Below are 18,350 nucleotides of genomic sequence, written 5' to 3' on the forward strand. Positions count from 1 at the left end.
TTTAGAAAGAAGAAAACAAAATAAGAAGATTTATTAATAGTTTCTTCTTCTGTATATAGTATGATTTTAATTATAACAAAGGATAATACACAGCACCACAGGCAACAACAATATATATCACTATATATACAACAACTAAATATATAACAACTATATACAAAAATACATCTTATTCAAAATGACAATCAGCCCATTTCCATGTGTATATCAATATGTATATAGCAATGGAAATTTCATTCATACAACTTTCCTAAACACTTAAAATGAGTCTTCAAGGTCCACCAGACTCTTAAAGAATGCTTACCTTGATGATGCACTTGGCTATCTGAAATTTGTCTTTTAGGATTTTTTCCCTTAATACTTGTGGGTGAAGAAGAATTGATCAGCGAAGACCGGCCAGAAGACTGTGGGGTAGTTTCAAAATCAGATGAAGAGTAACGGTGTTTTCCTGCCTTACTTTCTTGATCATTATCTGGACTTCTTTCTCTTTCCCCCATGGCTTTGTAAAATAGTCTCTATTCACATAATTTCACAGATTCCTTTCTCCAAAAAACTCCATGACCAGACTGAATAGCAGTTTTAGAGTCTTCAGATCCTGGTGATACTATTCATGTCTGCACTTTGTTTTCTCCAGGTATCTGTAGTAAAGATTAAAACATTAGCAAAGAGAAGATACACTTTTGCCCCTACAATTAAGGAAGAGGAAAGGAAACTCATTATATTTCGTGAAATAGGTTTTATAGTTAATTACAATGAAAGATACTAAAAACAAATAATATACTATTTATAATTTCTAAAAGAAGCTATAATTCGATTCACCTATATTTTTCACATTGTTATTTGTAGTATTTGGGGAACAGACAGAATGTTGGAGCTTAGACAGAGAACATGTAAAATACCTAACATATAACTCTTCGAATAAGTTAACTGAATTTGACTCCCCTGACTCTTAAGATTTATAATAAAAACAAATGCTTATTTTTTACAGATGTATAATGACCAAATCACCATTTTTTTTTTCTGGGAGGGCAGTGGTGGTTAAGGCAAGCCTAACAGGAATAGCAACAACAAAAACCAACCTACATAAAAGTGTAAAACTAAAGTATAGGAAAAAAAAATTAATCAAATTAAAACACCTAATGAAAAACATTTGCAACATGTCAAAAAAATGGTTACCATCCTTTACATATGTAAATAACTCATACCATCCCATATGAAAAAATATGAGGCCAAAAGTTAAATGGATAATTACATATTAAGACCCACAGTGGGCAATACAAATGATAGGCACATAAAAATTCAACTTCAGATACCATTTTTAAACTTACCAATTACCTAAGATTTTTCAATATAACACTCAATGCTGCTAGAATGCCTATCAAGAAAAGATCCACAAGATTTTTGGAAAAAAAGTTGGCAAGATATATTAAAACTTTAATTGCACTTTTAATCTTTGATCCCGTAATTCTATGCCTAAAATAACAAGAAAAATATCCTAAACGTAGAGGAAAAATTACGTACAAATGGTTATAGAGTACAACTTTTTTAAAGATTTATTTATTTATTTGAGAAAGAGAGAGCTTGCAACCAACTGTGCCACCCAGGTGCCCCTACAGTACAATTTTTTTAAAAAAGGGAAGCAACGTAAATGTCTAACAACTGCAGAATAATTAAGAATATTGTAAAAATCAATACAGCATAATATCATGCTATTATTAGAAACACAAAAAGTTTGTTACTAGAGGAAATGTTTATAGTAAAGACAAAATTCAAACTGGTGAATACAATATGGTCTCCACTATACATATTCATTGAAAGAAAATACTGAAAATACTGAGTATTCATTCGTTCCTCAGAAACTAAAAAAAATTTGAGAAGTGTCTGGCCCACAAGAATTTTAGATGATTTTTTTCCTCTCTTTATAAATTTTTATTTTATAATAAAATAAAACTGGATTACCTTTTTAATTGGAATAATTGTATTTAATATTCAGGGAAAAAAGTCCCATTGACAAAATTAATATTTCAAGTATAGTGGTTCTAGTACTATATGTAAAAAGATATGCAGACAAGGCAGTGGTACTAATGTTCACTGCAGTATTATAGTGGTAGAGAACTAAAACAATTAGGACCATAAATAAGGTACTGGCGACATAATAAAACCACATAATGAAGTACTGTACTATGAAGCTACTAAAGGAATGAGCACTACCTCTGTTTACTTTCTGCAGTCTGGAGCGATCTCCACAAAATATTACGGGAAAAATATGGACAAAGCATGTATAGTATATTACCATTTATCAAAAAAAAAAAATTACAAACTTGTATACACAATGTTTCATGTTTTTAAAAAGTAAAAGGATAAACTAAACACTTAATGTAAAAAAAGGGGAGAGGGGTTCTGTAGGGCAAGGCTGCCCAATAAAACTTTCATCAAGAATGGAAATGTTTTGTCATGGGGCGTCAGCGCCTGCTGCACTCAAAGGAGAACTTTTATGAAAGCAGCTTATGACGAGATCTACAGCCCAGTGTTCTGAAACTCTGTCCCCAAGTAAAGAATAAGCACTGATTTCAAGGTTTCTGTATTTTCCTTCACATAGTGTCCTTATTTACATAAACTTCGACTGCATCATGGCAAAAAAAAAAAAAAAAGGAAATGTTTTATAATCTATGCTATCTGGTATGGAAATTGGCCACATATGAGCACCTGAGCACCTGAAATGTAGCAAATGTTACTAATTTTTAATTTTGTTGAATTTTATTAACTTAAGTTTTAAAAGCTATACATAATGGTGTTTGGCTCTCTGAATCTCAATGATCTCATTTTTAAAGGGAATAGTAATAGTAATTACCTTGGAGAACTGCTGGGACAGTTAACTAGGTTAATTCAAGAACTATGACACCATAAGCACTCAGTAAAAATCAATTACATTTACAATTCAAACATACAAGATGCTCAGTAAATTGATATTCCTTGTCAAAGACTCAGTTTTAATTACAATATAATTAAAAGCTGATCATATGGTATAAATGAGGATTATTTGTTTATATGCCTATAGCAGAAGGAGCTCCCTATGACCTGTCCCATCTTAATCAGTGGTGCCACCTAACCTTTCACTGCAAAAGATATACCTCACAAAACATTACCTGCCATTCATCTTCTATGCACCAGCATTCACCATTCCCCATCCATGCCTCAAATATATGCATACAGTTTATTTAAAAAAAAAAAAAGGAACCATCCACTGCCCCATTATTCAGGTCCCTCTCCCTGGGATAGCTATTTTAGTGGCTTATACTTTTATGCTTATGCTATTTCTTAAATTAGCAACTTAAGAGTACGTAAGATGAGGATTTAACTTGTGACTCATTTTTAAACGGCTGCAACATGTAATGACTTGTTTGGAAGTTTTTTCCCTTCAGATTCCTAATAGTCCTTTTTTCTTATTGAAAAGAAAAAACAACCTTCCTATATCACTAATATTTACCTAGCTTGGTAGTCATTCTATCTGTAGCCTGAATTCCACTTCTTTCCTCCTCTTAAAAACATTTTTCTTGGAGATCAATTATTTCCAATTCTAATTTAAATCAATTATTCTGTAGCCCTGTGGTACCACTGTCATTCTGGAATCATTTTTGTAGTACTTCTGGGATAATCCACCATTTCTAACACCTCATGACATCATCTTTATTAGTTTTGATCATCACTTTTCTAGTCTATATTCTCAAGTAACTTCTACAGAAAGGGTAAGTAGGCTGACATGCGAGACTGTGGACTCAGAAACAAACTGAGGGTTTTGGAGAGGAGGGGATGGCGGGATGGTGAGCCTGGTGGTGGATATTAAGGAGGACAAGTATTGCATGAAGCACTGGGTGTGGTGTATAAACAAAGAATCTTGGAACACTAAAAAAATAAAATTAAATTACAAAAAAAAAGGGGTAAATAGGTTGAGAAAAATGTTCTGAGTCTTTATATGCCTGAGAAGGTCTTTATTTTGCCCTCCAATCTGGTAGTTTTTGTAAGTTCTGCCATCTAAGTTATTTTCTCTCAGAACTTTAAAGACACTACTCCACTGCCTTCTAAACCCTCAGAGGTTCTTGGAAGATGTTATACTCTCTCTTTTATCCAACATGTACTTCTTCTAAGCTCTCACAATGCAGCCGTAATGAAAACAACAACCTCAAAAATCCCTGCCATTAAGGAGTTTACACTCTAGTTATGCTCATCTGATTCTCATTCCCTTATAGATTATCTTTTCTTTTCCTTCCTAGGAGTTTTTAGGCTTTTCCCTCCTCTTATACTGCAATCCCACAACATGCATAGGTCCGAGTCTTTTTTCATTGATTGTGTTGCCCCTTTACCTCCCTCTTCCTTTTAATATTGAAACAAGTACCTTTAAGCACTAGAAATGTTTATGTTATTTTTCTGATAACTGGCTTTCCTATTTATTCTTTTTGAGATTTCTACTGGCTAAATAACAAACTGTTCTCTCGGTATTTCTATTTTCACTCAACTTATCTTTTAACTATCCAGGATTGTTGTGTTTTTATTTACTTTTTGCAAACACCTTAATTCCCAAGAATTCTTTCTCGTTCTGGTTTTTTAAATAACTATCCTGTTCCTGATTTACTGATGGAATATATTTTCATTCCTCTGAGAACACTATCTCCTGAACTAGGACCTCCGTCTTACACGGTGATAGTTTTTCTTATTTATATATGGTTTTATTTCTTTGAAGGTAATTTTTGGTTGTCCATTGATATTTTAAAAAGGAAAAAGAAAGAAAAAGAATAAATGGAAAACAGGTATTTATAAATAAGGCTTCCTGACATGCACACTTTGCTTTAGGATGAATAGCAGAGAATCAGCCATTTTCCAGGGGGATCCTAAAAAGCTAGAATTACAAGGGATAATCTTCAGATACAAATATCCACCATGGCAACTCTATTTCTCTTTTAGGGTTGTCTTTATTTTGATTTTCTTAAGAAATTGCTTCTGTATTTTTTGACGGCAAAGAAAGGGAATGGTGAAAGGCAGGGACTATTACATTGAGTCACTGTATATGGGACTGGGTAGGAAAGGAAGCATAACTATTACACAGTTTTTCAACTATTCTTCCTTCCCATTTTCAATTATCCTTTCTCCCTGACTTTTCAAATTCTAAGATGTTCTGAGATTCTTTTAGATATAACTGAATCTTTCTTTGCTGTAGTTTCCTCCTGAATGTTTTCAGACACAGCTTTCTCTGTTTCAATGTGTTTCATCTATCATTACTCTTTTCCTCTTTCAGAAATGTGCTGTGATGTCTCATCTACAGACAGTACCCTAAACACCTGATTATTAGTAAGAAATTGAATTGGTACTCACAAAACTCCCAAGAACAAAAATCTGGGATCAGATAAATTCACAGGTGAATTCTACCAAACATTTAAAGAACACCTATTCTCGACATTTTTCCAAAGACATATAGATGGCCAACAGAAACATGAAAAAATGCTGTATCACTGATCATTAGGAGAAATATAAATCAAAACTACAATGAGATGTCACCTCACACCTGTCAGAATGGCTAAAATCAAAAGCACAAGAAACAACAGGTGTTGGTGAGGTTGTAGAAAAAAGGGAACACTCTTGTTCTACTAGTGGGACTGCAAACTGGTACGGCCACTGTGGAAAACACTATGGACATTCCTCAAAAAGTTAAAAATAGAACTACCTGGGGCACCTGGATGACTCAGTTAAGTGTCTAACTCTTGATTTTGGCACAGGTCATGATCTCAGGGTCATGAGGCTGAGCCCTACGTTGGGCTCTGTGTTAAGACACTGGAGCCTGCTTAAAATTCTCTCTCCCCCTCTCCCTTCGCTCTTCCCTATCCCCACTCTCTCTCAAAACAAAAAATGAAAAACAAAAAAATCTACCTTATGATCCAGCCATTGTACTACTAGGTATTTACCAAAGAATACAAAAAAAAAAAAAAAAAAGAAACTAATTATTTTTTACCCTGATTATTTATAGCTGCATTATCTACTATAGCCAAACTATGGAAACAGCCCAAATATTCACTGACTGATGAACGGGAAAAGATGTGTTGGGGGGGGGTGTATAATGTAATATTACTCAGCTATAAAAGAGAAGTCTTGGCGTTTGCCATGGTGTGACTGGAACAAGAGAGTATTATACTAAACAAAATAAGTCAGATAAAGACAAATATCATATGATTTCACTCAAATGTGGAATTTCAGAAACAAAACAAAAGAGCTTAGGGGGAAAAAAGAGAGGCAAACCAAGAAATAAACTCTTAACTATAGAGAACAAACTAATGGTTACCAGAGGAGAGGTGGGTGGGGGAATGGGTTAAACAGGTGATGGGGACTAAGAAGTGTACCTGTTGTGATTAAGCACTAGGTGTTGTATGGAAGTGCTGAATCACTATACTGTACAACTAAACTAATATTACACTGTATGTTAACTAACTGGAATTTAAATAAAAACAAAACAAAAGTAAAGAATAGTTGTTTTCTTCAAACTATTTCAAAAATAGAAGAGGAGGGAAAGCTTCCAGATACATTCTACAAGGTCAGCATTATGTTGATACTAAAAGCAAAGATAATACCAAAAAAGAAAACTATAAGCCGATATACCTAATGAACATAGATGCAAAATGTCAACAAAATATTAGCAAACTACATTCAATAATACACTAAAAGAATAATTCAGTACCATTAAGTGGGATTTACTGCAGGAACACCAGAACAGTTCATCAACTAAAAACCATCAACATGACACACCACATAACAGAGGGATAAAAATCATATGATCATCTCATTAGAGGCAGAAAAAACATGTGACAAAATTCAAAATCCATTCAATCCATCTACTGAGCGAAACTGTCAACAAAGTGGGCTGACAGAAAACATACTACAACATAATTAAGGCAATATATGTCAAACCCACAGCTAACAGTATATTCAATGATGAAAAATTGAAAACTTTTCCTCCAAGATCAGGAACATTACAAGGATGTCCACTCTTGCCATTCTTACTCAAAATGACACTGGACGTCCTAGCCACCTCAATCAGACAAAAACATTAAAGAAAAGGCATCCAAACTGGTAAAGGAAAAAGGAAAACAGTCAATAACTGTAGATAATGATACTATATATAGAAAACCCTAGAGACTCCACCAAAACACTATTAGAATACATTAATTCAATAAAGGTGCAGGATACAAAATTAATACACAGAAATCTGTTGCATTTCTATACATTAATAACAGCACAGCAGAAAGAGAAATTTTTTTAAATTCCATTTACAATTGTTCCACAAATAACAAAATGCTTAGGAATAAATTTAACCAAGAACGTGAAAGAACTCTACTCTCAAAACTATTAAAACTCTGAGGAAAAAAACTGAAGATGACACAAACAAATGGAAAGCTATACCATGCTCATGGGTTAGAATAACATTGGGTTTTTTTTTTAAGATTTTATTTATTTATTTGATAGAGAAAGAGAGAGATCACAAGTAGGCAGAGAGGCAGGCAGACAGAGAGGGGGAAACAAGCTCCCTGGTGAGCAGAGAGCCCAATGTGGGGCTCAATCCCAGGACCCAGGGATCATGACCTGAGCCGAAAGCAGAGGCTTAATCCACTGAGCTACCCAGTTGGGGTAGTGCCCCAATATTGTTTAAATGTCCATACTACTCAGAGCAATCTACAGATTCAATGCAAACCCTATCAAAATACCAGTAATATTTCTTACATAACTAGTACAAGTAATCCTAAAATTTGTATAGAAGTACAAAGACAGAAGATACAAGTAAAAAGAACAGCCAAAGCAATTTCAAGAAGAAAAAAGATGGGCGTATCACAATCCCAGAGAGTACTGGTACAAAAATAGATACATAAATCAATGGGACAGTACAGAGAGCCCAGAAATAAACCCACCCTTGCGTGGTCAACTAATCTATGACAAAGAAGATAAGAATATATAATGGGAAAGATATCCTTCTCATTAAATGGTGCTGGGAAAACTGAACAGCAACATGCAAAAGAATGAAACTATACCACTTTCTTAAACTAAACAAAAAAATAAACTCACAATAATTAAAGACCTAAATGTGAGACCTGAAACATAAAACTCCTAAAAGAATATAGGCAGTAATCTCTTTGATATAGACCTTAGGAACGTTTTTAAGATTATTTCTCCTCGGGGCGCCTGGGTGGCTCAGTGGGTTAAGCAGCTGCCTTCAGCTCAGGTCATGATGTCAGGGTCCTGGGATGGAGTCCCACATCGGGCTCTCTGCTCAGCAGGGAGCCTGCTTCCTCCTCTCTCTCTCTGCCTGCCTCTCGGCCTACTTGTGATCTCTCTCTGTCAAATAAATAAATAAAATCTTTAAAAAAAAAAAAAGATTATTTCTCCTCGGCTAGGAAAACAAAAAAGCAAAACTAAACTATTGGGATTACACCAAAATTAAAATTTTTGCCCAGCAAAAGAAACCATAAACAAAAAGGCAACCTAGTACATTTGTTAAAGGGTTACTATCCAAAATATATAAAGAACTTATCCAACTCAACACCAAAAAAAAAATCAAAACACAACCAATCCAATTAAAAAGTAAGCAGAAAACCTTAATAGACGTTTTTCCAAAGACGACATACAGATAGCCAACTGACAAAAGAAAAGATGCTCAACATCACTAATCATCAGGGAAATGCAAATCAAAACCACGATAAGGTATCAACTCACACCATTCAGAACAGTTAGTATCAAAAAAAAAGAATAAATTGGGGCACCTGGGTGGCTCGGTGGGTTAAAGCCTCCGCATTCAGCTCAGGTCGTGATTCCGGGGTCCTAGGATTGAGTCCTGCATCTGGCTCTCTGCTCGGCGGGGAGCCTGCTTCCCTTCCCCTCTCTGCCTGCCTCTCTGACTACTTGTGATCTCTATCAAATAAATAAATAAAATCTTAAAAAAAAAAAAAGAATAAATTACAAATGCTGAAGAGGATGTGGAGGAATGCCTCACACTGGTGAGGCACACACCACCACACACTGGTGGCAGGAATGTAAACTGGTGCATTGGTAGTAACAGTAGCCTCACTTACAATAAGCATAGCATAACCTATAGAGTTAAATCCCTATGCTATATGCTTAAAACTAATGTAACGTGTGTCATTTGAACCTCAATTAAAAAATGTGTGTGTGTGTGTGTGTGTGTGTGTATGCGCAAATAAAAATAAGTACTGTAGCTTAACATACCAACTTTGCAATGGAAGGAACCCTAAGGAATCACTTTTTTCTCTGAATAGAATAAGGAAACTAATACCCAGAAAAACAAACTGACTTACCCAAGAGTACAATTTACCTAAGGTGACAGAATTAAGTTAATAAGCCTTGAAATGGATCCAGGCACACCTCAGAGATATTGCAGGTTTAGTTCCAGACCACCAAAATAAAGCTAATATTGCAATAAAGCAGACTACAATAAAAATAGTCAAATGAATTTTTTGGTTTCCCAATGCATATGAATATTTGAACCATACCATATGATAGTCTACTAACTGTGCAAGAGCATTGTTTTAAAAAAATGTACATACCTTAATTTAAAAATGCTTCATTGCTAAGAATTAAGAAATGTTAATCATCATCTGAGCTCTCAGTGAGTTGTAATCTTTTTGCTGGTGGAGCCTTGCCACAGTGTTGATGGCTGCTGACTGATCAGGGTGATGATTGCTGAAAGCTGGGTGGCTGTGGTTATTTCTTAAAATAAGACAATAAAGTTTGTCTCATTGATTGACTCTTCCTTCCACGAACAATTTTTCTGTAGCATGCAAAGCTGTTTGAAAGCACTTACTCACAGAAGAACTTTCAGAATTGGGGTCAGTCCTCTAAAATCCTGCCACTGCTTTGTCAACTAAGTTTCTATAATATTCTAAATCCTTTCTTGTCACTTCAACAATCTTCACAGCATCTTTACCAGGAGAATCCATCCCAAGAAACCACTTTCCTTGTTCATCCATAAGAAACAACAACTCTTCTGTTCAAGTTTGATCATGAGATTACGGTAATGCAGTCATATCTTCAGGCTCTACTTCTAGTTCTCTTGCTATTGCCACCACATTTATGGTTACCTCTCCCACTGAAGTCTTGAAACCCTCAAAGTCATCCCATGAGTGTTGGAATCAACTTTTTCTAAACTGCCAGTAATATGAATATATTCACCTCTTCCCACAAATCACAAATGTTCTTAATGGCATCTAGAATGGTGAATCTTTTTCAGAAGGTTTTCAATTTACTTTGCCCAGATCCATCAGAGGAATCATTACCTATGGCAGCTACATATTTCTTAAATAAGAGAACTTGAAAGTCAAAATCATTCCTTGATCTACAAGCTGCAGAATAGATGCTGTGTAAGCAGGCATGACAACAACATAAATCTCACTGTATATCTCCATCAGCTTTTGGGTGATCTGTTGCATTGTCAATGAGCAGTAATATTTTGAAAGGAATTTTTTTTCTCCTTCCTGAGCATTAGGCCTCAACAGTGGGCTTAAAATTTAAATTCAGTAAACCATGTTGTAAACACATGTGCTGTCATCCAGGCTTTGTTGTTTTATTTGTAGAGTACAGGCAAAATAGATTCAGCATAATGCTTCAAATAGCTCTAGAATTTTTGAAATGGTAAATGAACACCAGTTCAACTTAAAGTCACCAGCTACATTAGCCCACACGAGAGTCAGTCTGTCCTTTGAAGCTTTGATGACAAGCACTGACTTCTCCTTTGTAGCTATCAAAGTCCTAGATGACATCTTCTTCCATAGAAGGCTTCCATAGAAGCCTTCCTAGAAGGCTGCTGTGTCTACATTGAAAATCTGTTGTTTGGAGAAGGAACCATCTTTATTATCTGAGATAGATCTTCTGGATAACTTGATGTAGCTTCTACAACAGCACTTACTGCTTCACTTTGTACTTTGACGTTACTGGGATGGTTTCTGTCCTTAAACCTCATAAACCAAGTTCTTGCAGCTTCCAAGGCTGCAAAAGTTTTCTTTTGCAGCTTCCTCACTTCTCTCAGCCTTCATACAACTGAAGGGAGCTTGGGCTGTACTCCAGAATAGGCTTTGGCTTACGAGACTGTTGGGGCTGGTTTGATCTTCTACCCAGACCACCAAAACTTTATCCACATCAGCAATAAGGCTATTTTCATTTTCTTATCTTACTGTATGTGTTCACTTCAGTAGCACTTTTAATTTCCTTAAAGAACTTTTCTTTGAACTTGCAACTTGGCTGTTTGATGCACAGGTCTACTTTTGGCTTTTCTTGGCTTTTTTTGGCTTTTCATGCCTTCCTTATAAAGCTTACATCATTTCTAGCTTTTGATTTAAAGTGAGAAATGTCTGACTTTCACTTGAACACTTACAGGCCATCACAGGGTTATTAATTGGCCTAATTTCCATCCTGTTTCTTAGGGAATAGAAAGGCCCAAGGACAAGGAGAGAGAGGGAGAACGGCTGGTTGGTGGAGGAGTCAGAATGCACACATTTATCAATTAAGTCCACTGTCTTATATGGATGCAGTTCATGGCACCCCAAAACAATTACAACAGTAACATCAAAGATAACCAACTAATCAGAGATTACCATAAGAAATACTATATCAAAAAAGTCTGAAATATTATGAGAATTTAGAAAATGTGACACAGAAAGTGAACAAATGCTATTGGACGAAAATGGCGCCAACAGACTTGCTCAATGCAGGATTGCCACCACTCAAATTGTTAAAAAAAAAAAAAAATGCAATTTCTGCAAAGCACAATAAATCAAAGTCCAATTATATAAGGTACCCCTGTAAAAGTTTTCTCTTGGTTGAGTATCCCATTAGGTATTTCAGTATCAACAATCAGATGAAAACTACCTCATCTTTGAAATCATCTCCATTTGCATCTATCAATATTGTTGCCTTCCTGCCACTAAAACTGAAGAAGCATTTCTGTTCCTTTTCAGAGCTAAACCTTTCACCTTTCACCTGTCTCCCTTCCCATATCTTCTCTCCATCTCAGGACTGTGCCCCTGCTACTGTACTCTGCACAGGATCATTCCTACCAACAAAGAGGCTCTAATAAAGCTGTTGCTTGACTCCATGTCCTAATACATCTATGACCCAGTTGCTCTATTCTAATTTTCCAATAAATCTCTTTTGAAGAGTAATCTAGAATCTAGAATGTTATCTCTACTTTGTTGAATCTGCCTCCTCTTCCCAAGGCACCACATATTGGCTCTCTTTTCTTCATCTACACTCTCTCCTTAGATGGTCTCATCTAGGCTTCATTTACTCTGACTTCCAGATTCACATATCCACCTTCATATGTGACAACTCTATCTGGGTATCCAAAAATCATTTCAAACTTGTATGTCCAAAGCCAAAATCATAATTTGTCCTCTTTCTATCCCCACTCTTCCCTATTTTTCTAATTTCATTAAATGGCACTTCCATCTACTAAATTAACTCCTGTCGCAAATCTAAGGATCATCCTGGATTCCTTCTTAACCTCACATCCCACATCCAAGCCATCTGTGAAACCAAATGGTTTTATCTCCCAAAATACATTCCACATTATTTTTTATCATTCCCACTGCTACTGCCCTAGACCAAGCCACCATCTTTTTTCACTTGAACTTCTGCAATTGTCTCCTAGTGATACCTGCTTTTATCCTTGCTTCCACAGAGTAAGCTATGACACAGAAGCAGATAGCATTGCCCTCCTGCTTAATACTCTTCAATGGCTTTTTACAGCCATCAGATTCCACAACCAGACCTGCAAACTCATACAAGATCTAACCCCTCAGCCTACTTCTCCATCCTTATCTCATGCCACTTATATATTTTTTCAGCTAAAGTGGCCTTCTTTGTTGCCTCCAACATGCCAACCTTTTGCCAACTCACAGACTTTGGACTTGCTTCACCCTTTAACCCTAAGAGGTCCTTCTTAGAACTTTGCTCCTTCTCTTCCTCCTGCTCTCAGCACAAATGTCAACTTCTCAAAGATGGCTCTCCTAACATTTCTATCAAAGTAAGCCCAGTCACTCTATCTTAATTACTGTTTTATTTTCTTCATAGACCTTGTTACTATTAGAAATAATCTTACATTCATCTTTCTCTTCCTACTAAATAGAAAACCTGTAAGACCAGAAATCTTGTCTGCCTAGTTCACCATGGTAACAACACCACTCACTAATTTTTTATGGACTGAATGATTATTCTATGAAGCTATTCCAAATAGAACATTAATAATTTCATTCTATAAAGTTTGTCTTCCTGTTTCAAACAAAGTGTTAAATTTTCCCTCTTTTAAATAACTTTTAAGTAAGTCTTACTTAAATCTCTAAAATTCCTTAGAAGGGAGAAAAGTTAGCAAATCAAAAAGGTCTGCTCAGACCCATTACCACAGTAAAGTTGGAATATTCTAACTCAGTTAATTTTAAATAACTGAGATGAACTAATATGGCTTCAGACAAAATAAATTTCACCTGTACTTAGAATAATATTTTCCATTTGACTAATATGGTCACAATATTACTAAATGAATAAATATTATTTTCTCTTAAATGAAAAAAGTTACCTAGATTAACTTTTTGAACACTGAAGATTTATATTCCATGTACAGTTTTCCAGCTAATTTAAGCTAATTCTTTGTGATGGGGAGTAAATCAACTAACAGGTGGTTCATCTATCACCCCTATCTGTAAGAGGGTAACTACATAAAAGCAAAAAAGAAAAACTACAAGTCTTGCCCAATTTCAATTCCTAAGAATTGTTTATTTTCTAAAAATAGCCAGGAGTGCTACCATGGCAATGCTAGAAAACTAGCAAATCTAACATGTCATTTTTCATCCAAAAATAAACTTCTAAAAAGTCCTAAACAGAATAGTTCGCATGTAACAGGTCAGAAAAAAGATGACCATAAGCCACTTCAGTACCAGAATGTCCCTTTTATATTGTTTCAAATGAATCAAAACTAGATCTAAGCTAAAAAGCTTACTATATATGGAATAGCATAATAATTATCTGATTTATAAAACTTGAATAAAGGTTCTTAGTTTTAAGGAAAAAAACTATATAAAATCAAAGAACTGTTCATATCTTGTGTTCAGCTTCTTTGTATAAAACATTGCTGCCTGGCCACCTCTGCTGCCAGCAAAAGAACTCAAAACAAGCAACTAGATAAGTAAAATAAAAATAAACTAAGAGAGAAAGGTATAAATAAGAAGATTTCTCTCCTCAAAAAGGAATATAAATAACTGAAGATGAGACAAAATTAAAAACAATCTTGTTGCATAAAACTGCAACTAATTCTCTCTTACAAAGGAGAAAAAATTATTAGAAACAGATAAAGCCAAGTCATTTTTCTACCCTTCTACTGACATGTTCCACTATATTCCTAAGCATTTTTTTACTCTACCTTTATTTACACAACACCTACTCCTGCTTTAAAAATCAAACTATGTTTAGATTTTAAATATAGTTTTCTGGACTCTAGGGCAGAGCACAGCATATGCTAGACTTAAAATTTAAGGCATAATCAGCTTCATTTAAACGGCATTTTGAAACAGTGGTTCAAATTAAAGCATCTTAACTACAATATGCATTCCCAAAGTGTAGTCAGTCAAATGAACACATCACAGAATATTCATTCATACATGTATAAGGCCTTTACTGAACACCTACTATGTCAGGCACTAAACTATGAATGGAGATACAAAAAATAAGATACAACTGACACCTTACCATTCACAAACTCCAACGCAGGAAGAAAAAGATAATGCAAGAGTATGAGTACTAATGACAAAAGAAGTAAAGTAGGCTAAGTACACTTAAAACTAAGATTGAGAGGACAGAGGGAAATCAGAAAGAATTCCAGAGGAAATAATGCCTAAATTAAGTCTTTAGGTATTACCTGAGGCTAAACACAAGTATGGGTGTTTGGGGGCTGTTTTTTTTTTTTTGTTGCAGGGGGTGGATAATGGAAGATGAGGTTACTAAAAGAACACAGTTCATGACAGAAGAGTCTATTTCAGGAAAAGAAAGCAGCATGTGCAAAAGTAAAAGGCATGAGATAGGTGAGGCATATAATCAAACTGCAAAAAGTATGCAATTGTGCTATTCAAACAGTGGCTACTGAAAACATGAAATGTACCTAGTGAGAAATGAGATATGCTGTTAAGTGTAAAATACACATGGGATTTTGAAAACTCAATACATAAAAAAAAAACATAAACTATCTACTTGAATATATTTTTAAATATTCATCACGTTAGGGGTGCCTGGGTGGCTCAGTAGGCTGGGCCTCTGCCTTCAGCTTGGGTCATGATCTCGGGGTCGTGGGATTGAGCCCCGCATTGGGCTCTCTGCTCGGTGGGGAGCCTGCTTCCCCCTCTCTCTCTGCCTGCCTCTCTGCCTACTTGTGATCTTTGTCAAGTGAATAAATACAATCTTTAAAAAATAATAAAAAAAATAAATATTCATCACGTTAAAAGATTATTTTGGATGTACTGGTTTAAATAAGATATACTATTAAAATTAATTTCACCTGTTTGTATTTTCCTGTGACTACTGAAAAAATGTTTTAAATTATGTATATGATTCGCATTATATTTCTTTTAGACAATGCTGGTTTAGAATGACTGCACTGGCTGGAGGGCCGTGATTAAAGTAATAAAAGAGACTGGATCAAGTGGAAGAGACTGTTACAAGAAGGATCTTTATATCATACAAAGAAGTTGGTTAGAAAAAAAGGATCTTCAGTAGGATTAAAATGATCAGATCCACATTTACAAAGATCCTTCTCCAGCCCAAGAACTGGAGGCCCAATAAGGCTGAAGGCAGAAAAACAGCTGGTCTTGAAATCAGGTGACAAGTGACAGAGCTTTGAACTAACAGAGGGTAACTAGAGATGTAGAGTACAGAATTAAGAAATGTTTATCAAATAAAACAAACTGAACTTGATGACAGGTTATATGTGGACTATGAGAACAGAGAATTCAAAATTCTTCCAAATTCAGAAAATGAATTTCAAAGTTTTGGTCTTAAAAAATTGGGTAAATATGGTACCATTTAATAGGACAGGTCTGGTGGAGAAAGGTGATGGTTTCATATTAGATACATCGAGTTTAGGATGCCTGTAAGAAATCTATGTGGAAACATGAAAAATTAGCTATATAAATTTAGAACTAATTCAAGAGTTCCAAGACAGAGACAAAAACTGATTGTGCATTAATAAAATATAGATGGTGGAAGCCAAGATGACCAGAAGCCTGAAGATGAACTCAGCCAAAAAAAAGAACAGAGTGAAGAGAAGGCAGAAGACTAAATTATGAGGAAACACAATACTGGTGAGCAGAGAAGGAGGAGCATCCACAAAGAAGCAAAGAAGATCAGTAATAACAGGCAGAAGAAGAACCAGGTGAAAGAGCAGAATCTTCTTTGGGGGTGGGAGGAAGATGGACAGAGGGAGAGACAGCATCAAGCAGGCTCCATGCCCAGGCCAGAGCGTGATACAGGGCTTGATCTCCCCACCTGGAGATCATGACCTGAGCTGAAATCAGAAGCTTAACCAACTGAGCCACCCAGGCATCCCAAAAGTAGCATCTTCTAATGGACTTCTGTGTCTGCTATTCCATGAATGCTTAATAGGAAAGATGTGATGCTGACAAAAAAAAGAAAAATCTTTTCCAAAAATCACCAACTACTTTTTGATATTTAAAATGATTCTCTATTTGTATATATTTGTAATATAAAATTCAAATGTGGAACTATAACTTGAAAACATATGAATTAAAATAACATAATAAATAATGTCCAGAACTGTACCCTTTTTTCAAAACTGCATGTAGACCCCTCCTGCCAAAAAAGATAAATACATAAAAATCATTTAAATGGTGACTTTTAATCTCAAAGATATTTTTAATCCAAGTTGATGGTAAAGAACCAGAATAAAAATGTTTGTGCCCAAGTGTACTTTCCTATGGAGAGGAGCCAAAACGTTCTTCAGACTTTCAGAGGAGGATCCAACAAGCAAAAGGATTAAGAAAATCTCCAGTAATTGCAGCCCATCGAACTGCTCACACAAACAAAATTTCAAGAACAAATCCACTTGAAGAGAACCATCCAATTTTTTCTTCAGTTATCTCATTATAGGTAGGAACACCACAAGAAATTAATCCTCACAAGAGTGTCTATACTATTCCCATTCCCAAATGGAAAAAAATATATATGCCCCTTGTTACTAGCCAACAATTTGTTACTAATTGATATTAGTAATTTGTCCAAGGTCACAAAGTGAATGAGAGGGGGGTTTAAACTCAGGTGAACCTGGCCCAGGGTCTTCACCACCGCGAAACACTGTATCCTTTTGGTCCTGCCCACGCAGAACACCAACCAGAGCACTCGGACTCACCTGGCGCATTTTTTGCCAAACATCTTTCCCCTCATCCCAGCCTGGGTGGACATGTAAAAATTTCACAGCCAGGATAAATGGGCCTTTCCGCTTTAACCCAACTGTCTTTAATCTCCAGTTATCCCAGAGATGCCGAAAGTTTCACAGTCTCCTTCCCCTTCTCGGCTGTCCCTCCTTTGCCATCTTCAGTCTCCACAGGCCACTAGGGTTTCCTAATAAATCCTAACCCTATCTCTAGATCCTCCTGCAACGAGCTCCCTTCCTCCTTTTCTCGATTCCAACAATCAAACCTTCTATAACTTCGTCTCCTCCTAACTTCCCAATCCCCCACCTGTAGCCAACCTCGCCTCCTCCTCGTCCTTTCCCGGCTGCCGTGTTCCTCACTTATTTGCTTAGGACTCTGCTCTCCCCGCGTCCCCAAACCCTCCCTATCCTTAATCCGCTCATCCTCCCCGCTTTAACAGCTCCACTCTCGTACCTCCATCCACGAATAGCCGGCCCCCCACGCTGCAGTCCCAATCTCACTTCGCACCCCGAACTCCCCAGTCTCCACGCCCACGCCAAAAGCCCACCCCCAACCCGCCCCGGCGCCTCCTCAGATTCGACGCGGCGTCCCGCCTCCTTGCCTTGCTTCTCTCCACGGAACAAACTCCCCGTCTAGCCGCCCAAGAGTGGGTGCCGGGTTGCTGCGAAGATTGAGGGGCGGGAGCCAAGGTTGCCGGGGTGCGGGAAGTTTGAACACAGGGCCAGGTTAGGGGCGGGGACCGTAGTTCCCTGGCGGCGGCGACGCGCCTACTTCGGCACCAGGGTAACGGAGACGGAGGACCATACTGCACTGCGGCAAGACTGCGGCCAATGATTCCCGCCCCCAATCTCCCATTGGCCTCCGGCACGAGAC

At 36.5% G+C, this 18,350-nt stretch overlaps 1 protein-coding gene across 1 annotated transcript in view; it reads right to left on the bottom strand.

Moving 5' to 3' along the window:
* The window catches only part of LCA5 (lebercilin LCA5), a 60,841-nt gene extending 42,832 nt beyond the window's left edge, over positions 1–18,009 (bottom strand). The window contains exons 1-2 of the mRNA XM_059399207.1: positions 17,931–18,009; positions 305–638 (exon numbers count right to left, since the gene is read on the bottom strand). Coding sequence (XP_059255190.1) covers positions 305–497 — 193 coding nt within the window. The 5' untranslated portion in view covers positions 498–638; positions 17,931–18,009. The remainder of the gene's footprint in view (positions 1–304; positions 639–17,930) is intronic.
* Positions 18,010–18,350: the final 341 nt, after the last annotated feature.

This window comes from Mustela nigripes, chromosome 5 (genome assembly GCF_022355385.1).
Source record: "Mustela nigripes isolate SB6536 chromosome 5, MUSNIG.SB6536, whole genome shotgun sequence".
NCBI classification, from domain to species: domain Eukaryota; kingdom Metazoa; phylum Chordata; class Mammalia; order Carnivora; family Mustelidae; genus Mustela; species Mustela nigripes.